At 38.2% G+C, this 26,195-nt stretch overlaps 1 protein-coding gene across 1 annotated transcript; it reads left to right on the top strand.

The window, feature by feature from the left end:
• The first annotated feature begins 649 nt into the window (after window positions 1–649).
• On the top strand, window positions 650–26,043 carry LOC107633526 (tubulin alpha-5 chain-like). The gene is made up of 6 exons (XM_016337141.3): window positions 650–938; window positions 5,657–5,695; window positions 8,360–8,389; window positions 8,485–8,631; window positions 25,517–25,770; window positions 25,897–26,043. Exons 1-6 carry the CDS (start codon window positions 650–652, stop codon window positions 26,041–26,043), a joined length of 906 nt encoding a protein of 301 aa, XP_016192627.2.
• Window positions 26,044–26,195: the final 152 nt, after the last annotated feature.

Genomic DNA, 26,195 nt, shown 5'->3' with positions numbered 1-26,195 from the left:
GATAGTTGGCGGAAGCTACAAACTCAAAGAGCGGGAACCGTTTATATTTGAATTTGATTGGTCAAGGACTTCTATAAATGAGTGAAAGCTCGAAGGAACAAAGGTTGGAATCTTTTCAGAGAAAACGCTCACACTCACTCACATTTGAAGGGTTCCTTCCATGTCTTTATTTTTCATTTAAATTTTCTGCAACTTTCTTTTCATGCAATTTATCTTCCTTGCAATGTCTTTTCCTTTCCTTTAAATTCAGCAACTTTTACCCTTTTTAGTCTTTACCTTTTAATTTTCCATTTATTTTTCCAAACACTTTTTCTTTCTATAATTTGATTTTCCTTTTATTCAAGCCATTTAAGTTTTATTGCTCATTTCAAATTTCTGCAAAGTTTAGTTCTTTCTTCTTCGTCATTGTCAAAGGCATAGATTTTGATGCAAATAAAACTAGTGCCCGCAAAAGAGGAGTAGGTTTCGCTCCCAGACCATTAGAATCGAACCACCATTGATTTGCTAAAAATTGACAAAACAAATTGGCACGACCAGTGGGACAGTTTTAAAATTTAATTGTATCAAAATTTGTTGTTTTCAACTATTGTATTATGCATGCAGTGTTGATATTTGGTGCATGCGATTAACAAGTGGTAGAATAATTACCATGTCTGACAAAGTTTTAAATGAAAATGCAGAAATAAGTAATAATGCCCCAATAATTGCTACACAAATTTCTGTAAATTTGATTCCACATGCAGAGTATAATTCTGAGGAGAATATTGCAGTTATTAATGCAAGTGTTGATGGTAGTGGACAAAATCCACGCCCTAGGATCACCCCAGTGCAGAATCAACCGCAAATAACTACAAGTTGGCCTTCATTTGGCCTTCCTCCTGGCTGTACGCCTTCGATGAGCAATTACACATTTTCAGTCAGATATGGAAATGTGTCAGGTACGGTTTCTAACCAACTTTCTTTTTCATATCCTGACGTTAGTCATTATCAAATGGGATCTTCGTCGAATATTTCAGGATTGATGGTTGAATTTCGACAATATATTGATGAAAATCATCATGATTTAGTCAATATGTTGACTCAGCAGATGACTACTATTTTGAATCCTATCCTGGCTGACAATGAGTCAAAATATGATCGACTGGTTAAACAAGTCGAGAGAATTGCCTGAATTGTTGATTATGATGAGGGACAACCTATTCCCCAAGATTTGGTAGTAGACCAGGAGAACATAGGATATAATGAGGAGAATGTATTTAACAATCCTGAAAGGGAAGAAAATAACCCTTTTTCTCGTTTGACGAGATCAAAATGCTGGTGAAGTTTTGAATAGACTTCACACACAACGTGGATATCATTACTAAGTGACAAGGATTTTCGAGGATGTTCTCAATGGAATGGGTATCAACGTGAATCTAATTCATCGACCATATTTTGTTTCTGCTTTTTCTTCTGCAGTGCAAATGACAGAAGTGCCAATGGGTGTAAATAATTTCAAAATAATTACAAAATTTGCAGGAGAAGCTGGAGAGTCAACTGTCGAGCATATAGCTTGCTATATGGTCGAATTAGGAGATTTGGCAAATAATGAAAACTTGAGAATGGATTTTTTCTACTTCATTAACAAAAAATGCTTTCACTTGGTTTTCAAATTTGAGACCCAGTTCGATTTTAAAGTGGGCACAATTGGAAAATGCTTTTTATGCTCAATTTTATAGGGCAAAATTGAATGTCTCGTTGACAGATTTGCTTGCAATAGAACGAGATGATGGAGAATCGATAGATGACTATATAATTCGATTAAAAAATACTCGAAATCGATGTTATGTGTCGGTCCCTGAAAGCGAGAACGTCAAAATAGCCATCAAAGGTCTTGGCTTGTATATGCGTCAAAAATTACTCAATATGCATATTCCTGATTTAGCCTATTTGGCTGAGAGAGTTCGACAAGTTGAAAAGATAAAAGAAGAAAAGAAGAAAGAAAGAGAAATGGTTGAATATGAGTTTGTCGAAAACAATATTCAATGATGATAAGTATTTTTGCTTTTGTCCATCTAGCAAAAAAAATCATCAAAAATAATATTTTCGACAAGTTATTGTTGAATTTTTCGACAAGCCAATTTTCGACAAATTCAAACTTTATCAAGTTACAGGTGCATATTGGAACACTTTGGAAGGAGTTGCGTACTCTATTAAGGTATGTACAAGTATGTCTGTAAAAAGAAGTTCTTGAGAAGCGGTTATTGGTAGTTGTTAGATATAACTGTGGAAAAGAGAACAAATCTTTATTCAACTTTGAAACTCTATAAAGTTGATCAAATTTTAGAAAAGAAAAAGCTTCTCTGTTCACTTTGAAAATTGTGAAGTTGAAAATTTAAAAAAAAAATTTCTTAATTATGATATTTTCGAATCATCAAATATGACAACTCTCTTACCACAATTAACCAAGAAGGAAAAGGAAAATTACCATGATTTGGGTAATATGTTGTCATAAAAAAATTCGATGAGGTATCGAAAATAAATATGGTTGAAAATATTCAACAAAATGTCGAAGATCTAATAGTTCGACAAACATCCATTTTGCCTCAAGAGGTCGAAAATAAATATTTGGGGGCATTTCTTATATCAAAGATAATGTTTCTTCGATAAATTGAAAAAAAAATTCTTTGACTCTTCAAGAATGGCATGATACTTCACTAATATTTTGTCATGTACTACGTGAAAATATTTGTGAAAATTTGTACAAGATATGAAATTGATCAAATAATTATTTGGGGCAGTTTCAAATTAATCAAGCCATCGAAAACCAATTTCGACAAAGAAGAGCAAGCTAGACAAAGAGGCAAGATGCCCAGAGGCTCCATCCTCTCAAAGTCCACATGACAATTATTCATCTTAGTTTTGTCGATCCTGACTATTGGGGTTGGATGGATAAAGAATTGGCAAGAGTTTGCTGATCCAAAAATGAGATAATAGCAATAACAACAGGCTCGATATGGTTATTTTGGTCGAGACCATGCTAGAAATTCCAATTTTCAAGGTCGAATTAGTGATAACCAAAGTGGTCGATAGTTGCATCATGTTCCTTCTACTTCGACTGATCAAGGTAAAGCAGCTGAAACTCCATTCCTAAAAATGGATTAACTATGTCGAGAAAAATTTTGAGGAAGAAGATGAAGAAATGACTGGTATCGCCATCGAAAATATTAAATAATAGTAAGTATTTATACTTTCTTCTTTCTAGTCGAAAAATTAAATACTTAGGAGCCATTTGTTATATCGAAAAATAATATTTTCGATCAAGATGTTATTGAATTCTTTGACAAGTCAATGTTCGACAAGTTTAGACTTCGATCATTGCCAAGTGCCAAAATAATATTTCGATCAACCTCCAAATATATGTTACAATTAACTTTGGATTGGAGCCAATTAGGTACTCCGTTATGTACTCTCTATTAGTCGATTGACTTAAGTGTGGAAATCGAAGAGGCAGACTCGAAGAAGGTCAACTATGTCAAAGAAGAGGTTGGCAGTACAATTTGTTAGTCGAAAGATAAACAAGTTGTGAGCTTCAAAGTGGAGAATAACTGTATTGGATTCCTTGAAGATGGTCAATCAATGAAGAAGAGGATTCTGATCGATTAGGACTCATCGAGAGAGAGTGAAGCAATCGAAGAAAGTTACTAAGTGAAGATAGTTGGCGGAAGTTACAGACTCAAAGAGCGGGAACGGTTAAGAAAATTAATTTAATTAATTAATCACGTTGTAAGTATAGATCTAAACCGACAATTAAACCTCAATCAAATTTAATTTGTTTGTCACTTAAGCAAACCTAATAAAAATCAACCGAAGTATTTAAACCTCGGGTCGTCTCTCAAGGAATTGCAGGGAAGTGTACTTATAATTGGTTATGAAAAAGTATATTTTTGGAGTTTTTGTAATAATAAATGAGAATGTGAAATGGCAAGAAAATAAACTAAACTAATAAAACTCTTAGCAAGGGTTGAGAATCGGAATTCCTATCCTCATTGTCATTGCCAATTGTGATGGTAATTGCAAATTGCTCTCACTTAGTTAACCTCTAACAATTGAAGGTAAGTCAAGTGAGCAATTTAACTTGAGTTCACAAGTCCTAATCAAAGACTAGAGTTAGTGAAACTCAAGCCAACTAGTAACTTTCAATCACCAATCAACAAAAGACTTTGACAATTCAAGAGTCTCCAAATTACTCAATCTAAGCTAAGAATACTAAAAATCTAATTTAAAATCCTACCAAACATTTCATCAAACACTTGGAAGGCACAAAGTAAAAACATAGAAAAGTAATAAGAGAAGGTAAAATCTAAACAACCAATTGTAAGGAATCAATAACAACAAATGAAAAAAGAAACAATAAGAAATATGAACCATGAATTGCATTAATGAAAATTAAGAGTAACACATGAGTTCATAAACTAAATTAGCAAAATAAAGGAACCAATAGGAGAAATAGATAACTAAGGTACTAGAATAAGTAAGAGTAGAAGAAAGCTAAACTAAAGCAAAGTAGAATTCTGAAATTGAGAACAACTAAACCTAAAAACCTAAAACCTAGAGAGAGGAGAGAGTATCTCTCTCTAGAAAACTACATTTAAAACCTAAAATTATGAATGAAAGTGTGAATGATTGATTCTCCATCCAGCTCCACTCTGCAGCCTCTAATCTGGATTTTTGGGCCTGAAACTGGGTCCAAAAGAAGCCCAGAAATTGCCCCCAGCGTTTTCTGCTATCTGCAGCATGTGACGCTCTGTCACGCGTACGTGTCATACACGTGTACGCCTCGTTTGTCTCCTGCGCCATTCACGCGTACGCGTCGTCCACGCATACGCGTCGCTGCCAACTTCTCAAAACTTCAATTTCTTGTGTTCCTTCCACTTTTGCATGCTTCATCTCCATCCTCTAAGCCATTCCTACCATATAAACCCTGAAAACACTCAGCAAACTTATTGCGGCATCGAATGGTAATAAGAGAGTATAAAAAATAGCAAATTTAAGGCCAAAGAAGCATGTTTTCAATCATAGCACAAAATTAGGAAGGAAAATGTAAAACATGCAATTTATATGAATAAGTGTGAGAATAGTGGATAAAATCTACTAAATTAAGCACAAGATAAACCCTAAAAATGCGGTTTATCAAGGACTTCTATAAATGGGTGAAAGCTCGAAGGAACAAAGGTTGGAATCTTTTCAGAGAAAACACTCACACTCACTCACATTTGAAGGGTTCATTCCATGTCTTTATTTTTCATTTAAATTTCATGCAACTTTCTTTTCATGCAATTTATCTTTCTTACAATGTCCTTTCCTTTCCTTTAAATTCAGCAACTTTTACCCTTTCTTGTCTTTACCTTTTAATTTGCCATTTATTTTTCCAAACACTTTTTCTTTCTACAATTTGATTTCGCTTTTATTCAAGCCATTTAAGTTTTATTATTCATTTTGAATTTCTGCAAAGCTTGGTTCTTTCTTCTTTGTCATTGTCAAAGACATAGATTTTGATGCAAATAAAACTGGTACCCGCAAAAGAGGAGTATGTTTTGCTCCCAGACCATTAGAATCGAACCACCATTGATTTGCTAAAAATCGACAAAATAAATTGGCACGCCCAGTGGGACAGTTTTAAAATTTAATTGTATCAAAATTTATTGTTTTCAACTATTGCATTGTGCATGCAGTGTTGATATTTGGTGCATGTGATTAACAAGTGGTAGAATAATTACCATGTCTTACAAAGTTTCAAATGGCAATGCAGAAATAAGTAATAATGCCCCAATAACTACTACACAAATTTCTGCAAATTTGATTCCACATGCAGAGTATAATTCTGGGGAGAATATTGCAGTTATTAATGCAAGTATTGATGGTAGTGGGTAAAATCCACGCCCTAGGATCACCCTAGTGCAGAATCAACCACAAATAACTGCAAGTTGGCCTCCATTTGGCCTTCCTCCTGGCTGTACGCCTCCTATGAGCAGTTACACATTTCCAGTCAGATATGGAAATGTGCCAGGTACGGTTTCTAACTAACCTTCTTTTTAATATCTTGACGTTAGTCATTATCAAGTGGGATCTTCATCGAATATTTCAGGATTGATGGTTGAATTTCGACAATATATTGATGAAAGTCATCATGATTTAGTCAACCTGTTGACTCAGCGGATGACTACTATTTTGAATCCTATCCTGGCTGACAATTAGTCAAAATATGATCGACTGGTTAAACAAGTCGAGAGAATTGTCCGAATTGTCGATTATGATCAGGGACAGCCTATTCCCCAAGATTTGGTAGTAGACTAGGAGAACATAGGATATAATGAGGAGAATGTATTTAACAATCCTGAAAGGGAAGAAAATATCCCTTATCTCGTTCGACGAGATCAAAATACTGGTGAAGTTTTGAATAGACTTCACACACAGCGTGGATATCATTACTAGGTGACAAGGATTGTCGAGTATGTTCTCAATGGAATGGGTATCAACATGGATCTCGTGCATCGACCATATTTTGTTTCTACTTTTCCTTCTGCAGTGCAAATGACAAAAGTGCCAATGGGTGTAAGAAAATCCCAAAATAATTACAAAATTTGCAGGAGAGGCTGGAGAGCCAAGTGTCGAGCATATAGCTCGCTATATGGTCGAATTAGGAGATTTGGCAAATAATGAAAATCTGAGAATGAAGTATTTTCCTACTTCATTAACAAAAAATGCTTTCACTTGGTTTTCAAATTTGAGACCCAGTTCGATTTTAAGGTGGACACATCCCCAGCGACTTTCTGAGTCAGTCAAGAGTCTTTTTCTTTGAAGGGTTCCTTCCATGTCTTTATTTTTCATTTAAATTCCCTGCAACTTTCTTTTCATGCAATTTATCTTCCTTGCAATGTCCTTTCTTTTTTTTTAAATTAAGCAACTTTTACCCTTTTCAGTATTTACCTTTTAATTTTCCATTTATTTTTCCAAACACTTTTTCTTTCTATAATTTGATTTCCCTTTTATTCAAGCTATTTAAGTTTTATTGTTCATTTCAAATTTCTGTAAAGTTTGGTTCTTTCTTCTTCGTCATTGTCAAAGGCATAGATTTTGATACAAATAAAACTGGTACTTGCAAAAGAGGAGTAGGTTTCGCTCCCAGACCATTAGAATCGAATTTTCTAAAAATAGGGATGGCAATACCACCCGAACCCGCGGGTACCCACCACGCCCCTACCCGCTCGGGGCGGGTAATTACCCGCCCCGCACCAGGGCGGGTTTTTAGCGGAGCGGATTCTTGGGAGGGGCGGGGCGGGGTCGGGTTTAGGTAATACCCGCTCTGGTATATATATAATATATATATTTAATATATAATATGTATAATATATGTAAAATAATTAGTAAATGATTAATAATATTGTAACATATTTAAATTTTTACTTTAATTTATGTTATGTATGTGATGATGGTTATATAAATTTTGAAATTTAATTTTATTTATTGGATTTTAATAATTATAGAGGCGGGTAGGGGCAGGGCGGGTACCCACAGAGGCGGATTAGGGTTCAACATTTTACTATCCGCAGGTAGAAGCGGGGCGGGTTCTATGGGGTTGCTGTATGGCGGGGCGGGGTCGGATAGAGCAAAAACCCGCCCCTACCCGCCCCATTGCCCCCTAGCTAAAAATCGACAAAACATTAACATATTCAATTTTATTTTCTTAACTTATATTCTTGAAATGAATTTAGAAATAATATATAATATTATTTATTAAAACAAAAAAATTATTTAAATATTTTATTTGATTAAAAAAGACATTAAAAATACTTAAAAACATTACTTTGTATTTTAATATTAATAGAATATTAAAATATTATTATAATTTATTTTAAAATACTTCGTATTTTTTGTCTTACCAAAAATTAAAATAAATGTATTTACATGACCCATGACTTGCATTGTCTCATATATCCATGTCAACATTCATATTTCATTTATCTATATGACTATATATGAGATAAGTCTTAAAGTAGTCCCTAAAATTACATTCGAATCTAGTAATGATCCTTCAAATTAATAATTACTCATATTCATTCTTTGCACTCAGGGACTTAAAGTCGTCCTTCAAGCAATTTCCATCAATCAGCATTATCGAAAAACAGATGTAGATTCATTTCTGACACATTGGCAAAATAACAGCTAACTGATGTGGAGGACAAAATTTTTCTATGGCAATTTAGTCTCTGTACCAATTTTAAAAATCCTAATCCCCAGATTTGCTTCAAACTTTCTCTTCTTAGCTGTTCTTCACTAGGAGAAAGAATAACGACAATAACGAAACCTTCCTCTATCAATGGCATCAAGCCTGATGGTATGATGCCTAGGTAACTAACAAGCTAACTAGGTTTCAATTTCAGTTTCAATTCCAATTTCACTTTTCGATTCATCAATTCTTTGATCTGATTTTTGTAACTGCCGGTGACACTTCCTTTGGAGTGGTGCACGATACACTCAACACTTTCTTCAGTGAGACAAGATCCGACAAGCACATTCCTCATGATGTCTTTGTCGATCTAGAGCCAACCGTCATCGACGAGGTCAGAGCCGGCACCTACTGCCAGCTCTTCCACCTAGAGGAGCTTATCTTTTTTTTTTTTTTTTAATAGAGAGCTCAACACTCAAGTGGAGCGAACAAGAGTAAAATAAGATAACTCATATGTCATCTCCGGCATAGCCATCAACAACATGAGCTATTTACAACACCACTCCTTAGCACATGAAAAAGTTTGAGCCACACAATCTACAACTCCTGTTGTCTTTCTCTGAAAGATGACATCATTCCGTCGTAACCAAATGTTCCATATAGTTGAGTAGAAACCAATTAGCCAACACCTGCGCAACTCTTTTCTCAATGGCATGGACCTCCAGCTGTCAAAGTGTTCTTTCAAGGTACCAGGTACAGTCCACGTCTGTCCAAACTCTAAAATCCAAGCACACCACACCTGCCAAGAGTACTCACAAGTAATAAATAAGTGTTGAATATTTTCTGCTTCTTTGTTACACAACACGCACAAAGTATCATTTTGTTGTAGCAGTCCCAGTCTAATTAGTCGATCCTTTGTATTTACTCGGCCTACCAACACAAACCAAGTAACAACTCCACTCGAGGCGGAGCTAGGCCTTTCCAAATGTCCTTTGTGAATCTGTACCTCAGGAGCTCCTCATCCAAAGACTCTTCCTGCAATACCTGCACAAATGAGTTAGTAGAATAAACACCTTCTTTGCCAAATTTTTATACCACTCTATCTTGCCCTTCCTCTATCAATTTAATAGATTGCAATACTTGCAGCATCTGGTCTAGTATATATGTTTTCCATTGGCGTAATTTCCTCCTCCATTGGAAGTGCGAAACCCACTCTATCCCATCCCAGAACCTGTAGTCCCCAATCACTAATCCTTTTTTGGTTTGAAATCAAGAAGAGTCTCAGATAAGAGTCTTTCAGCTTTCCACTTGGAGCCACGTATCCTCCCAAAATCTGGTGGATCTACCATCCCATACTTCTATAGCAAGGCCATCAATCATCTTCTGCCTTACATGTTGCTCCTTTATTTGCACTTGACATATGTCTCTCCATGGGCCACCTCTTTCAGGTAATACCTGGGTTGACAATAGGTGATTTGGGTTCAAGTTATTACAGGAGCAGCATTACGGACTACCGCATCACCCACACCCAAACCTCCTAGCTTCTTTAGTGCCTAAATCATCTCCCACTTTACAAGAGCCATGCCTGGTCGCCCATCATCCTTCCCCCAGAAGAATCTCCTCCGCAATGAGATGATTTTACGTGCCACCCCTTTTGGCATCTTATACAAGCTCAGGTAATAAATCGGCAAGCTATTAATAACCGACTTTATGAGTACTAGCTTCCCAGCCTTACTAAGGACCTTTGCTTTCCACAAACTGAGCTTCTCTTCCACCTTGTCTAAAATCGGCTTCCACATTTTTACCAATCTCGGATTTGCTCCTAGGTTAATGCCAAGATACCTCACCGGTAGAGCCGCCTCCTGACAACCCAGTAGCTAACACATCCGTCTAACCCACTCCTGACTGCAATTTACGAGTATCAAGTTGGACTTCTCAAAGTTAATGCTCAACCCAGACATCATTTCAAAACACCTCAACATCCTCTTATAGTTTCTGACTGTCTCCTCATCCGACGGGCAGAATAATATAGTGTCATCAGAAAATTGTAAGTGCGATAATTCTATATTATCCCGACCAACTAGAAGTGGAGAGATTCGACCATTCCTTACCGCCTTCCCGATCATCCTGTTAAGCATATCTACCACCAAAACAAACAGAAACGGTGATAACGGATCGCCTTGACGAAGCCTGGTGCACAAAATCGTGATTGTTCATTCCTTGGTAACGACGCCAAAAACTTAATACGCACGTTCATAATCTTAGTTCTTTTTCACAACTTCACACAACTAACCAGCAAGTACACTGGGTCGTTCAAGTAATAAACCTTACGTGAGTAAGGGTCGATCCCACGGAGATTGTCAGCTTGAAGCAAGCTATGGTCATCTTGCAAATCTCAGTCAGGCAGATTCAAATGGTTATTGTGAATTGATAGTTAAAATATTATTAAAATATAAAATGGGATAGAGATACTTATACAATTCATTGGTGAGAATTTCAGATAAGCGTATGGAGATGCTTTTGTTCCTTCTGAACCTCTTATTTCCTATTGTCTTCATCCAATCATTCATACTCCTTTCCATGGCAAGCTGTATGTTGGGCATCACCGTTGTCAATGGCTACATCCCGTCCTCTCAGTGAAAATGGTCCAAATGCGCTGTCACCGCACGGCTAATCATCTGTCGGTTCTCGATCATGCTGGAATAGGATCCAGTGATCCTTTTGCATCTGTCACTACGCTCAGCACTCGCGAGTTTGAAGTTTGTCACAGCCATCCCTTCTCAGATCCTACTCGGAATACCACAGACAATGTTTAGACTTTCCGGATCTCAAGAATGGCTGCCAATAATTCTAGCCTATACCACAAAGACTCTGATCATAAATCAGAAGGCTAAGAGATATGCATTCAAGCTTGCTTTCATATAGAACGGACGTGTTTGTCAGGCACGCGTTCATAAGTGAGAATGGTGATGAGCGTCACATAATCATCACATTCATCATGTTCTTGTGTGCGAATGAATATCTTAGAGAAGAAATAGACTTGAGTTGAATAGAAAAACAATAGTACTTTGCATTAATTCATGAGGAACAGCAGAGCTCCACACCTTAATCTATGGTGTGTAGAAACTCTACCATTGAAAATACATAAGAACAAGGTCTAAGCATGGCCGAATGGCCAGCCTCCCCAAATGGCATATGAATTCGAAAATAGGGAAAAAGACCGATCCCTGATCAAGGATGATCAAAAGATGTAAAATAAATCACTAAAGTAGTTTTTATACTAAACTAGTAGCTAGGGTTACATAAGATAAGTAAATGATGTAGAAATCCACTTCCAGACCCACTTGGTGTGTGCTTGGGCTGAGAATTGAGCTTTCATGTGTAAAGAATCTTTTTGGAGTTAAACTCCAGGTTGTAGCTTGTTTCTGGCGTTTAACTCTGATTTGCAACCTGTTTCTAGCGTTTAACTCCAGAATAAGGCAGGGAGTTGGCATTTGAACGCCAGTTTGCGTCGTCAAAACTCGGGCAAAGTATGAACTATTATGTATTACTGGAAAGCCCTGGATGTCTACTTTCCAACACAATTGAGAGCGCGCCAATTGGGTTTCTGTAGCTCCAAAAAATCCACTTCGAGTGCAGGGAGGTCAGAATCCAACAGCATCTGCAGTCCTTCTTCAGCCTCTGAATCAGATTTTTGCTCAAGTCCCTCAATTTCAGCCAGAAATTACCTGAAATCACAGAAAAACACAAAAACTCCTAGTAAAGTCCAGAAATGTGATTTTTATTTAAAAACTAATAAAATTATATTAAAAACTAACTAAATCATACTAAAAACTATGTAAAAACAATGCCAAAAAGCGTATAAATTATCCGCTCATCACAACACCAAACTTAAATTGTTGCTTGTCCCCAAGCAACTGAAAATCAAATAGGATAAAAAGAAGAGAATATACTATAAATCCCAAAATATCAATGAAACTTAGCTCCAATTAAATGACCGGGACTAGTAGCTTTTTGCCTCTGAACAGTTTTGGCATCTCACCTCATCCTTTGAAGTTCAGAATGATTGGCATCTATAGGAACTCAGAATTTAGATAGTGTTATTGATTCTCCTAGTTTAGTATGTTGATTCTTGAACACAACTACTTTATGAGTCTTGGCCGTGGCCCTAAGCACTTTGTTTTCCAGTATTACCACCAGATACATAAATGCCACAGACACATAATTGGGTGAACCTTTTCAGATTGTGACTCAGCTTTGCTAAAGTCCCCAATTAGAGGTGTCCAGGATTCTTAAGCACATTCTGTTTTTTCTTTGGACCTCGACTTTAACCGCTCAGTCTCAAGCTTTTCACTTGACACCTTCACGCCACAAGCACATGGTTAGGGACAGCTTGGTTTAGCCGCTTAGGCCAGGATTTTATTCCTTTGGGCCCTCCTATCCACTGATGCTCAAAGCCTTGGATCCCTTTTACCCTTGCCTTTTGGTTTTAAGGGCTATTGGCTTTTTCTGCTTGCTTCTTTTTCTTTTTCTTTCTTTTTTTTTTGCCTTCTTTTTTTTTCGCAAGCTTTTCTCTATTCACTGCTTTTTCTTGCTTCAAGAATCATTTTTATGATTTTTCAGATCATCAAATAACATTTCTCCTTTTTCATTATTCTTTCAAGAGCCAACAATTTTAACATTCATAAACAACATATTCAAAAGACATATGCACTGTTCAAGCATTCATTCAGAAAACAAAAAGTATTTTCACCACGTCAAAATAATTAAACTAGTTTCAAGGATGAATTCGAAATCATGTACTTCTTGTTCTTTTGTGATTAAAAGCATTTTTCATTTAAGAGAGGTGATGGATTCATAGGACATTCATAGCTTTAAGACATAGACACTTAAACACTAATGATCATATAGTAAAGACACAAACATAAATAAAACATAAGGCTCAAGAACCGAAAAACAGGAAAATAAGAACAAGGAGATTAAGGAACGGGTCCACCTTAGTGAGGGTGGCGTCTTCCTCTTCTTGAAGAACCAATGGTGCTCTTGAGCTCCTCTATGTCTCTTCCTTGTCTTTGTTGCTCCTCCCTCATAGATCTTTGATCTTCTCTAATCTCATGGAGAATGATGAAGTGCTCTTGGTGTTCCATCCTTAGTTGTCCCATGTTGGAACTTAATTCTCCTAGGAAGGTGTTGATTTGCTCCCAATAGTTTTATGGAGGGAAGTGCATCCCTTGAGGCATCTCAGAGATTTTATAGTGAGGAATTTCCTCATGCTCTTGTTGAGGTCCATGATCTCTTGTTTGCTCTATCCTTTTCTTGGTAATGGGCTTGTCCTCATCAATGAGGATGTCTCCCTTTATGTCAATTCCAGCCAAATTGCAAAGGTGGCAAATGAGGTGAGGAAATGCTAACCTTGCCAAAGTGGAGGACTTGTCAGCCACCTTGTAGAGTTCTTGAGGTATAATCTCATGAACTTCCATTTCCTCCCCAATCATGATACTATGGATCATGATGGCCCGGTCTACAGTAACTTCAGACCGGATGCTAGTAGAAATAATTGAGCGTTGGATGAACTCCAACCATCCTCTAGCTACAGGCTTAAGGTCCGGTCTTCTCAATTGAACCGGCTTACCTCTTGAGTCAACTTTCCATTGAGCTCCTTCCACACATATGTCCATGAGGACTTGGTCCAACCTTTGATCAAAGTTGACCCTTCTAGTGTAGGGGCATGCATTTTCTTGCATCATTGGCAAGTTGAACGCCAACCTTACATTTTCCGGACTAAAATCTAAGTATTTTCCCCGAATCATTGTAAGCCAGTTCTTTGGGTTTGGGTTCATACTTTGATCATGGTTCCTAGTGATCCATGCATTTGTATAGAACTCTTGAACCATTAAGATTCTGACTTGTCTAATAGGATTAGAGAGAACTTCCCATCCTCTTCTTCTAATCTCTTGTCGGATCTCTAGATACTCGCTCTTTTTGAGCTTAAAAGGGACCTCAGGGATCACCTTCTTCTTGGCCAGAACTTCATAGAAGTGGTCTTGATGGACCTTTGAGATGAATCTCTCCATCTCCCATGACTCAGAGGTGGAAGCAATTGCCTTCCCTTTCCTCTTTCTTGAGGTTTCTCTGGCCTTAGGTGCCATTGATGGTTATGGAAAAACAAAAAGCAATGCTTTTACCACACCAAACTTAAAAGGTTTGCTCGTCCTCGAGCAAAAGAAGAAATAAAGTAGTAGAAGAAGAAGAAAATGGAGGAGATGGAGTGAGAGAGTGTATTCGGCCAAGGGGGAGAAGTAGTGGTTGTGATGTGTGAAAATGGAGTAGTGTTAAGGGGTTTATATAGGGGTGGGGGGAGGTTAGGTTTCGGCCATTAGGGTTGGGTTTGGGAGGGAAAGGAATTTGAATTTGGAGGTAGGTGGGGTTTATGGGGAAGAGGTAAGAAGGTGATTGGTGAAGGATATTTGGGGAAGAGGTAATAAGGTGATTGGTGAAGGGTATTTGGGGAAGAGTGTTATGAGAAGGTGTGAAGAGGAGATAAGAAGAGGTGGGGTAGGTGGGGATCCTGTGGGGTCCACAGATCCTGAGGGGTCAAGGACTTAGCATCCCTGCTCCAAGTAGGCGTGCAAAACGCCCTTAGAATGCATGTCTGGCGTTAAACGCCAGCTTGCTGCTTGTTTCTGGCGTTTAACGCCAGCTTTTCTCCCATTCTTGGCATTAAACACCAATTCCATGCTCTGTTCTGGCGTTAAACACCAGTCTGGTGCTTGTTTCTGGCGTTTAACGCCAGCTTGATGCTTCTTCCTGGCGTTAAACGCCAGTTTGATGCTTCTTACTGGCGTTTAAACGCCAGTAAGCTCTTCCTCCATGGTGAGCTATTTTTAATGCTGTTTTTCATTCTGTTTTTAATTTTTCAGTAGTTTTTGTGACTTCACATGATCATCAACCTAAAGAAAACATAAAATAGCAATGGAAAATAAATAGATATAATTAAATAATATTGGGTTTCCTCCCAACAAGCGCTTCTTTAATGTTAATAGCTTGAAAGTGAGCTCTCATGGAGCCTCATAGAAAATCAGAGCAATGTTGGGGCCTCTTAACACCAAACTTAGAGTTTGGTTGTGGCTTCTCAACACCAAACTTAGAGTTTGAATGTGGGGGTTTTTTTTTACTCTCTATTGAGAGAAGCTTTTCATGCTTCCTCTCCATGGTTAGTGAAGGAGAACCTTGAGTCTTAAATACAAGGTAGCCTTCATTCAACTGAAGGACCAACTCTCCTCTGTCAACATCAATCACAGCTTTTGCTGTGGCTAGGAAGGGTCTGCCAAGGATGATTGATTCATCCTCATCCTTCCCAATGTCTAGGATTATGAAATCAGCAGGGATGTAAAGGCCTTCAACCTTTACTAACACGTCCTCTACTAGTCCATAAGCCTGTTTCATTGATTTATCTGCCATCTCTAATGAGATTCTTGCAGCTTGTACCTCAAAGATTCCCAGTTTCTCCATTACAGAGAGTGGCATGAGTTTTATCCCTGACCCAAGGTCACACAGAGCTTTTTTAAAGGTCATGGTGCCTATGGTACAAGGTATGAAGAACTTTCCGGGATCCGGTTTCTTCTGAGGCAATGTCTGCCTCATTAGTGCACTCAGTTCATTGGTGAGCAAGGGGGGTTCATCCTCTCAAGTCTCATTACCAAATAAACTGGAATTCAACTTTATGATTGCTCCTAGATACTTAGCAACTTGCTCTGCAATGGTATCTTCATCCTCTTCAGAGGAAGAGTATTCATCAGAGCTCATGAATGGCAGAATAAGGTCCAATGGAATCTTTAGGGTCTCTGCATGAGCCTTAGATTCCTTTGGTTCCTCAAAAGGGAACTTCTTTCTGTCCAGAGGACGTCCCAAGAGGTCTTTCTCACTGGGATTCACGTCCTCCTCCTCCTCTAGGCATTCGGCCACACCAAGTAAGGTTATGGCCTTGCACTCTCTCTTGGAATTTTTTTTCTCTATTGCTTGGGAGAGTACTGGGAGGAGTTTCAGTAATCTTCTTACTCAGCTGACCCACCTGTGCCTCCAAATTTCTAATGGAGGACCTTGTTTTGTTCATGAAACTTAGTGTGGTTTTGGATAAATCAGAGACTATGGTTGCCAGGCCAAAATGGCTCTATTCAGAATTCTCTGTCTGTTGCTGAGAAGATGATGGAAAATGCTTGCTATTGCTAAACCTATTTCTTCCACCATTATTATTGAAGCCTTGTTGAGGCTTCTGTTGATCCTTCCATGAGAGATTAGGATGATTTCTCCATGAAAGATTATAGGTGTTTTCATAGGGTTCTCCCATGTAATTCACCTCTGCTATTGCAAGGTTCTCAGGATCATAAGCTTCTTCTTCAGAAGATGCCTCTTTAGTACTGTTGGATGCAGCTTGCAATCCATTCAGACTCTGAGAAATCATATTGACTTGCTGAGTCAATATTTTGTTCTGAGCTAATATGGCATTCAGAGTATCCATTTCAAGAACTCCCTTCTTCTGAGGCGTCCCATTGTTCACAGGATTCCTCTCAGAGGTGTACATGAACTGGTTATTTACAACCATTTCAATGAGTTCCTGAGCTTCTGTAGGGATTTTCACGTGAAGAGATCCTCCTGCAGAATGGTCCAATGACATTTTTGACAACTCAGACAGACCATCATAGAATATACTTATGATGCTCCATTCTGAAAGCATGTCAGTAGGACACCTTTTGATCAGTTGCTTATATCTTTCCCAAGCTTCATAGAGGGACTCTCCTTCCTTCTGTCTGAAGGTTTGGATTTCCACTCTAAGCTTGCTTATCTTTTGAGGTGGAAAGAATTTGGCCAGGAAAACACTGACCAGCTTATCCCAAGAGTTTAGGCTATCCTTAGGTTGTGAATCCAACCATGTTCTAGCTCTGTCTCTTATAGCAAAAGGGAAAAGCATAAGCCTGTAGACCTCGGGATTAACTCCATTGGTCTTGACAGTGTTACAGATTTGCAAGAATTCAGCTAAAAACTGATGAGGATCTTCCATTGGAAGTCCATAAAACTTGCAATTCTGCTGCATTAGAGAAACCAATTGAGGCTTAAGCTCAAAATTGTTTGCTCCAATTGCAGGAATTGAGATGCTTCTTCCATAGAAGTTAGAAGAAGGTGCAATAAAGTCACCAAGCATCTTCCTTGCATCTCCACCATTGTTATTAGGTTCGGCCATGTCTCCTTCTTTTTCGAAAATTTCTGTCAGGTCCTCTCCAGAGAGTTGTGCTTTAGCTTCCCTTAGCTTCCTCTTCAGAGTCCTTTCAGGTTCAGGGTCAGCTTCAACAAGAATGTTCTTATCCATGTTCCTACTCAAATGAAAAAGAAGAGAACAGAAAATAAGAAAAATCCTCTATGTCACAGTATAGAGATTCCTTTATGCGAGTAGAAGAAGAGAAGAGTAGAAGGATGAGAAGAGAAAAATTCGAACACAGAGAGGGAGAGAATTTCGAATTTTAAAAAAAAATAAAAGAAAAAATATTTTTATTTTTATTTTAATTCTTAGTTAGAATTCAAAAATTAAGAAGGAAAATAAAATTAAAATTAAAATTTAAAACAATTAGTTAATTAAAATGAATTTTGAAAAAGTGGGGAGAAGTTTTCGAAAATTAGAGAGAGAAAATTAGTTAGGTAGTTTTGAAAAAGATAAAAAATAGCAAAACAACCAAAAAGTCAAGTGGTTAATTGAAAAATATTTAAAAATCAATTTTGAAAAGATATGAAGTTAGAGAAGATTTTGAAATTGATTTTGAAAAAGATGTGATTGAAAATCATTTTGAAAAAAGATTTGAAAAAGAAATTTAAAAAGATTTAATTTTGAAAATTGAAGTTGATTACTTGACTAACAAGAAACTAAAAGATATGATTCTAAAATTTAAAGATTGAACCTTTCTTAATAGGCAAGTAACAAACTCAAAAAATTTTTGAATCAATCACATTAATTGTTAGTAAAGATTTTGAAAAATATGGAATAAAATAAGAAAAAGATTTTTGAAAATCAATTTGAATTTTCGAAAATATGAAAGAAAAAATGAAAAATATTTTATTTAAAAAAAAAGATTTGAAAAAGATAGAATTTTTAAATTGAAAATTTGATTTGACTCATAAGAAACAACTAAATTTTGAAAATTTTTTGAAAAAGTCAACTCAAATATTCGAAATTTATGAGAAGAATAAGGGAAAGATAATTTTTTTATTTTTGAATTTTTAATGAAGAAAGAGAAAAATAACAAAAAGACTCAAAACATGAAAATTATGAATCAAAACAAAATAAATATGCAAGAACATTTTGAATGTCAAGATGAACACCAAGAACACTTTGAAGATCAAGATGAACATCAAGAACTTATTTTTGCAAATTTTTAAGAAAAGAAAAACATGCAAGACACCAAACTTAGAAATTTTCAATGTTTAGACACTAACAAATTGAAAATGCATATGAAAAACAAGAAAAGACACAAAATAAGAAAATGTAAAGATCAAACAAAGAAGATCATCAAGAACAACTTGAAGATCATGAAGAACATTATGCATGAGTTTTCGAAATTTTTTAAGAAATTAAAAAGATGCAATTGACACCAAACTTAAAATTTGACACTAGACTCAAACAATAAACACAAAATTATTTTTGGTTTTTATGATTTTATAAAATTTTTTTGGATTTTTTGAAAATTAATTGAAAAAAGAAAAATAAGAATTTCAAAATTTCTAATGAGAATTCCAAGAATCATGCAATGTTAGTCTAAAACTCCGGTCCAGGAATTAGACATGGCTTACTAGCCAGCCAAGCTTTCAGTAAAAGCTCCGGTCCAAAACACTAGACATGGCCAATGGCCAGCCAAGCTTTAGCAGATCATTACATACAAAAGCTAAATTGCTGAGAAAGAAAAAGAAGCTCTTCTAATGATAGTTGAAACCTCGGTCTAAAGGATTAGACATGGCTTAACAGCCAGCCAGGATTCAGCATATCACCATGAAACTCTAGAATTCATTCTTAAAAATTCTGAAGCTATAGGATAATTTATTTATTTATTTATTTTTTTGAAAATTTTTTGAAAATAAAAATAATAAAAACAAAAAGCTTAAAATTAAAATAAAATTACCTAATCTGAGCAACAAGATGAACCGTCAGTTGTCCAAACTCGAACAATCCCCGACAATGGCGCCAAAAACTTGGTGCATGAAATCGTGATTGTTCATTCCTTGGTAACGGCGCCAAAAACTTAATGCGCACGTTCATAATCTTAGTTCTTTTTCACAACTTCGCACAACTAACCAGCAAGTGCACTGGGTCGTCCAAGTAATAAACCTTACGTGAGTAAGGGTCGATCCCGCGGAGATTGTCGGCTTGAAGCAAGCTATGATCATCTTGCAAATCTCAGTCAGGTGGATTCAAATGGTTATGGTGAATTGATAGTTAAAATATAATTAAAATATAAAATGGGATAGAGATACTTATGCAATTCATTGGTGAGAATTTCAAATAAGCGTATGGAGATGCTTTTGTTCCTTCTGAACCTCTGCTTTCCTACTGTCTTCATCCAATCATTCATACTCTTTTCCATGGCAAGCTGTATGTTGGGCATCACCGTTGTCAATGGCTACATCCCGTCCTCTCAGTGAAAATGGTCCAAATGCGCTGTCACCGCACGGCTAATCATCTGTCGGTTCTCGATCATGCTGGAATAGGATCCAGTGATCCTTTTGTGTCTGTCACTACGCCCAGCACTCGCGAGTTTGAAGCTCGTCACAGCCATCCCTTCCCAGATCCTACTCGGAATACCACAGACAAGGTTTAGACTTTCCGGATCTCAAGAATGGCCGCCAATAATTCTAGCCTATACCACAAAGACTCTGATCGTAAATCAAGAGGCTAAGAGATATGCATTCAAGCTTGCTTTCATGTAGAACAGACGTGTTTGTCAGGCACGCGTTCATAAGTGAGAATGGTGATGAGCGTCACATAATCATCACATTCATCATGTTCTTGTGTGAGAATGAATATCTTAGAGAAGAAATAGGCTTGAGTTGAATAGAAAAATAATAGTACTTTGCATTAATTCATGAGGAACAGCAGAGCTCCACACCTTAATCTATGGTGTGTAGAAACTCTACCGTTGAAAATACATAAGACCAAGGTCTAGGCATGGCCGAATGGCCAGCCTCCCCAAATGGCATATGAATTCGAAAATAGGGAAAAAGACCGATCCCTGATCAAGGATGATCAAAAGTTGTAAAATAAATCACTAAAGTAGTTTTTATACTAAACTAGTAGCTAGTGTTACATAAGATAAGTAAATGATGTAGAAATCCACTTCCGGACCCACTTGGTGTGTGCTTGGGCTGAGGATTGAGCTTTCATGTGTAGAGACTCTTTTTGGAGTTAAACGCCAGGTTGTAGCTTGTTTCTGGCATTCAACTCTGATTTGCAACCTGTTTTTGGCGTTTAACTCCAGAATAGGGCAGGGAGTTGGCGTTTGAACGCCAGTTTGCGTCGTCAAAACTCAGGCAAAGTATGGACTATTATATATTACTGGAAAGCCCTAGATGTCTACTTTCCAACTTAATTGAGAGTGCGCCAATTGGGTTTCTGTAGCTCCAGAAAATCCACTTCGAGTGCAGGGAGGTCAGAATCCAACAGCATCTGCAGTCCTTCTTCAGCCTTTAAATCAGATTTTTGCTCAAGTCCCTCAATTTCAGCCAGAAATTACCTGAAATCACAGAAAAACACACAAACTCCTAGTAAAGTCCAGAAATGTGATTTTTATTTAAAAACTAATAAAATTATATTAAAAACTAACTAAATCGTACTAAAAACTATGTAAAAATAATGCCAAAAAGCGTATAAATTATCCGCTCATCAAAGCCCCCTCTCCATTTTGAATGGTTTTGACGGAGACCCATTAACCAGAATAGAGATAGAGGCCGTTCTGACACACTCCCTAATCCATGACCTCCATGTTCTACTGAAGCCCATCTTCTCTAACACTGTATCAATAAAAGACCATTTAACTCTATCATAGGCTTTCTGAAAGTCCAGTTTGATAATTGCTGATGCCTTTTTTTTCAATTTCAACCATTGCACAGTTTCACATGCAATTAAGGCTCCGTCATGTATCTTCCTCCCCTTCAAAAAGGCACTCTGTGATTCCCCAACTAACCCGGGTATTACACTCCTCATTCTTTGTGTTAACAGTTTAGAAATGATTTTATAGACACAACCAACCATGCTTATAGGTCTGAGATCCTTTATCTCTTTAGCTCCAATGAATTTCGGAGCCAACGCTACCAATGTGACATTAGAATCCTCTAGTAATGTTGCTGTCTCAAAAAAGGTCTTCACAGCTACAGTGAACTCCATTCCAATTTCATTCCAACACCTTTTTATAAAGTTCATATTGTACCCGTCACTCCCTGGAGCCTTAGAAGATTCACAATCCCAAACTGCCTCCTTCACTTCCTCCACTGATGGTAAGACCTCTAGGGCTTCAGCTTCATCCCTCTCTAGCCGATTAACTAATCCATCCCTAAAGCTCACACTTAGAGAATCCTCCTGGTGGTACAGGCGTTTATAAAAGTCCCGAATGGCAACCTTAATTCTTGCTTGATTCCTCACCAGCCTCCCTTGAATTACCAAAGACTCAATCCCATTATTCCTCCTTCTTGCTGATGTTATATTATGGAAGTACCTTGTGTTTCTATCCATCTCATTTGCATGCCAGGATCTAGACATTTGCTTCCAGTAGACTTCCTACCTTTCATACCACTTTTCACAGCACCTCACTAACGCCCTCCTCCTTGCTTCCGTTGTACCATCATAGCTTCCACTACTAACCATATCATCTACCTTCTTTATTTCTTCCTCCAACCTCTTTATCTTCTCAGTCATATCCCCAAAATGCTGCTTATGCCATCTACGTAGTGGTGTTGTCAGTGCTTTCATCTTCTCTAAGAAATGTACATCACCTAATTCCCTCCACTCTTCCTTCACCATTCTCAGAAAACCTTCATGCGTGAACCAAGAGTCTAAGCTGCGGAAGGGTCTTGGGCCATCAAATTTTCTGCTGTCTTCCATAATCAAGGGGCAGTGATCTGATAACCCTCTAGGGCCTCCCCTTAAATGCAATTCTGGGTAAACATCAAGCCACTCCACAGAAACTAGACACCTGTCGTACGGCTGCACGAGTGTCCTCTAAACCATGTATACTTTCGATCATTTAGCACCAAATCAATCAATTCCATATCATTTATCCACGCTCTAAAATCTTCCGCAGACGCTGATAATCTAGTCGCTCCTTTTCTTTCTTCCATATGTACAATTTCATTAAAGTCTCCCAAAAAATAGAATGGTACCTGACACAACCCTGCAATATAACTCAACTCTTCCCAGATGGAGGCTTTCTCAGTTCTTTCATGCGGTCCGTACACCAAACAAACAACACAATGAAAATTATCTTTTACCACAACCCCTTCTATACACAGCCATTTATCCCATTTATAACAATTAGTCAATTTAAAACCCACCTCATTCCATATTAACAATAACCCTCCAGAAGCCCCAATTGAACTTACAAACTCCCAACAAGCTCTATCTCTACCCCAGATACGAGCTACATCAAAATTAGTCACAAGTTCCTTCTTTGTTTCTACCAAACCCATCATATCCAGCCTAAATTTACTTTTAAAATTCTTCAGCATACCAACCTTTGCAGTACCTCCCAACCCCCTAATATTCCATGAACTGATAATCATTTTAGAAAATTATTACACACCTGTTTTCGAATTTTTGGCCTGCTTCTTCGAACTTTTTCTTTTTGCTTTGCCTGTCGTCGCTTCAAAGCCATCGCTTCATTCTGCTCCTGCAAAATAGCCATAATATCCTCCTCATCACTGCACTGAGCACCTGATTCTACAGCTAGCTTCCAAGCCTCTTTATTTTCAGCCATTTCCTCTTCCCAGCTCGGCCTTTGTTCTTCACTATGAATGTCAGTATCACCCTCCAAGTCAGCCCCCAGCTCCATACCTGATTGTGTACAGTGATCACGCTCTTTTTCTTGTGTGCTGCCGTTTACCTGAGCCAAGGCCTCTGTCACGATCTCCACCTCCTCCAATCCCACACCTGTATCACCACCTAGCTGCTACTCATCCTCTGATGCATTTTGGCTTGTAAAATTCCCGTTGATATTGCCATGGCTCTCATCTCCAAGAAGCCGCAGTCTCCCTACCGAGTTACTGAGCCCTGGTCGTTCTTGGCTCGGTTCTGTGTTTATGCCCCTTCCCTTCCTGCATATCCGTTCTTTTCCCACGTTGTTCTTGACTTCCCCATCGCTAGCTTCCTTCCTGCAAGCATCTCCGCCGCCTCCTCCCATGCGGTCTCCACCGGTGCGAGCTTCTGCCCACGGCCCTCTTCCCTATCGAATCGCGAAACAGCCCCTGTGTCCGTCACCCGTTCAGACTCTGCCGTCGTCACAGCTCTGATCTGTATCCCTCCTTGCCGAGTTAACAAGGTAGCATACTTCCCCGCCAGAGACGTGGTCGGTCCGTGGCCGACTTCCCAACTTTGCCTCATGCCAGGCGCTGCTGGACTCAACCTAGGACGTGCAGTGAGGAGTGAAGCGTGACCTAGCTGCTGTCTCTCATTCTGGGTCATGATGGGTACCGGGTCAGCACCTACCCGGTTTGGGATACCCGTTTTTGCCCAACTCTTCCCTTTCAGTCTGTTTCCTTTACTCTCCATAATGGGCTTGGTAGCTGCCAGCCCATACCCATTCCTTGTGCCATCACAGGCTTAGTTTCCATTACATCCATAATAATTATGAGATATTGTTTCCTCAGAATCCACCTCATCATTAATATGAGATGATCCCTGAGAATCTTCCCCCTCCTTTAATGTCGCGTAAATTCCGTTTCCAGAATAAAGATTTGAATTCTTATGATTCCATTCATTCAAATTTACACATGAATTTACCAATCTATCATTTTCTTATTCAGCCATTCTATTGTCCACCGTCACCAGAACTGCCGCCTGGTCCCAAGCAGCCTCTAGCCGTTCGTCGCACTTATTCAATATGCCACCATGTTCTTCGCACTGCAACTCTCCTCCATCGACTTTATTCCTGTCCCCTGTCTCTTGCTTACTCTCTCGAAAGAATTCTTCCCGATATACCTCTCCCCCCCACTTCTCATACAAGGATGTCAAATCCACTTGCACCTATTGTAACGTGTATCCATTCGTTAATCATATCAAAGACACACGTATCAATCAGTACCCGACCCACACTAAACGAATTGCATGATTCTGTTAGCTTATCATACACTACTACCTCTCCCCATTGCTCTCCAATTTTACGAAAAGTGTCTCTGGACCATGCGTGTAATGGAACTCCATAGCAATCCAACCAAACTCTTCTAGACTCACTCCTCTCCGTCTCGTCCCATCTCCATACCATATAAAACATCTTTAATAAGTCGTTCATTCTAAAGGTGTAAGCTTCCTCAGCACTAAGCAAAGAGTCGAACGTTATCAAAGCTTTATATGCTCCCAGCTCCCTTACTTGCGTTACACCTGGCCATTCGTTATGAATCTTTTGCTTGAAGGCAGTAAAATCGATTGCCCGCTTCGTCCCCCCGACGATACTTCTCTGTAACCAGGCAACATTCTCATTGACTATCGGTACTTCTACCTTCTTTGTCCATCCATTATTATTTGGATCTTTGGTGGGAGTACTAGACAGCTGTTTCACCCCTTTCTCTTCTGTTCTCTTCACACTCCTTATCTGTGAGTTGTTTCCTCTGGCATTCTCTCTGGTGATGACCTTCACTTCTTTGTCCGTTGTATTCCAAATCACCGCTCTCCTTCTATACTTCGCTTCTCTAACAAACAGTCTTTTGCCTCTCAACATCATACTATTCATATTTGCAACAGCTTTCAAAGCTCCTCCTTTTGTAGTGTATCGCATAAATGCAAACAGATAGATATATCCGTTTTTGTTCTTTCGGGACAGATATATGTCGATGAGTCTACCTGTCCATTTGAACATATGAAACAATTCTCTTTTTGATATATCTTCTGGCAAATTGTCGATGAAGATGGAGAAAGAATCAAGCTCCAATCATTGATACTCTTCTTTATTGCAAACCTTAGGATCTTTGTCATGTTTATTGGAATTAGTATTTTTCCCCCTATGTTTCTCCACCTCACTCGCTCTCGGTTTCTCTCTCGATCTCTCATGATGTTTTTTATATCAATTCACCTTGAGGAGCTTATCTCTGGCAAGGAGGACGCCACAAAAAACTTCGCCAAGGGATACTACATCGTCAGCAAAGAGATCGTCGACCTCTGCCTTGATCACGTTCGCAAGCTCGCCAACAATTGTACCAACCTCCAGGGCTTCCTCATTTTCAACACCATCGGTTGCGATACTGGCTCCGATCTCGTTTCCTTCATCCTTGAGTGCGGCAAGAAGTCCAAGCTCGACTTCACCATCTGTCCTTCTCGTCAGGTATAACTTAAAGATTTATTGTTCAAGAATTTACCTCACATGTTCTATTCCCTAATCGCTACTTTAGGGTTTGCTTTACCTGAAATTAACAGTGTTATTTTTCTCCTTTCTAATTTCTGATTTCAGGTTTGGACGGCTGTTATAGAGCCATACAACAGTGTTCTTTCCAGTCATGCTTTCCTTAAGCACACTGATATTGCTGTACTCTTAGACAATGAAACCATCTATGATATTTGTAGGAGTGCCCTTGATATCTCAGAACAAAGTCATTAAAGAGTAACATGGAAAAGAAAAGGTCTCTGTTTGTGTTTTGGGAGAAAGAGAAAATGTTGAATTAGGGAAGGGTTAATATACTTACGCAAATGAAATGACGTCGTCTGACAAAATTTAGGCACCAAACCAAATATTACGTCGTTTAGGCTTGC

This window comes from Arachis ipaensis, chromosome B3 (assembly GCF_059453495.1).
Source record: "Arachis ipaensis isolate K30076 ecotype BB chromosome B3, ASM5945349v1, whole genome shotgun sequence".
Lineage (NCBI taxonomy): Eukaryota > Viridiplantae > Streptophyta > Magnoliopsida > Fabales > Fabaceae > Arachis > Arachis ipaensis.
This window is presented reverse-complemented; position numbering and strand designations above follow the sequence as displayed.

Excerpts from the sequence above, each read along its gene's own strand:
- LOC107633526 (XM_016337141.3), top strand. The coding sequence starts at position 650 with ATGTCTGACAAAGTTTTAAATGAAAATGCAGAAATAAGTAATAATGCC. Across the intron at positions 939-5,656 it reads CAGATATGGAAATGTGTCAG|TTTTAAAATTTAATTGTATC; the intron begins GTACGGTTTCTA and ends CCAGTGGGACAG. Across the intron at positions 5,696-8,359 it reads CAAAATTTATTGTTTTCAAC|ATGGCATCAAGCCTGATGGT; the intron begins TATTGCATTGTG and ends CTTCCTCTATCA.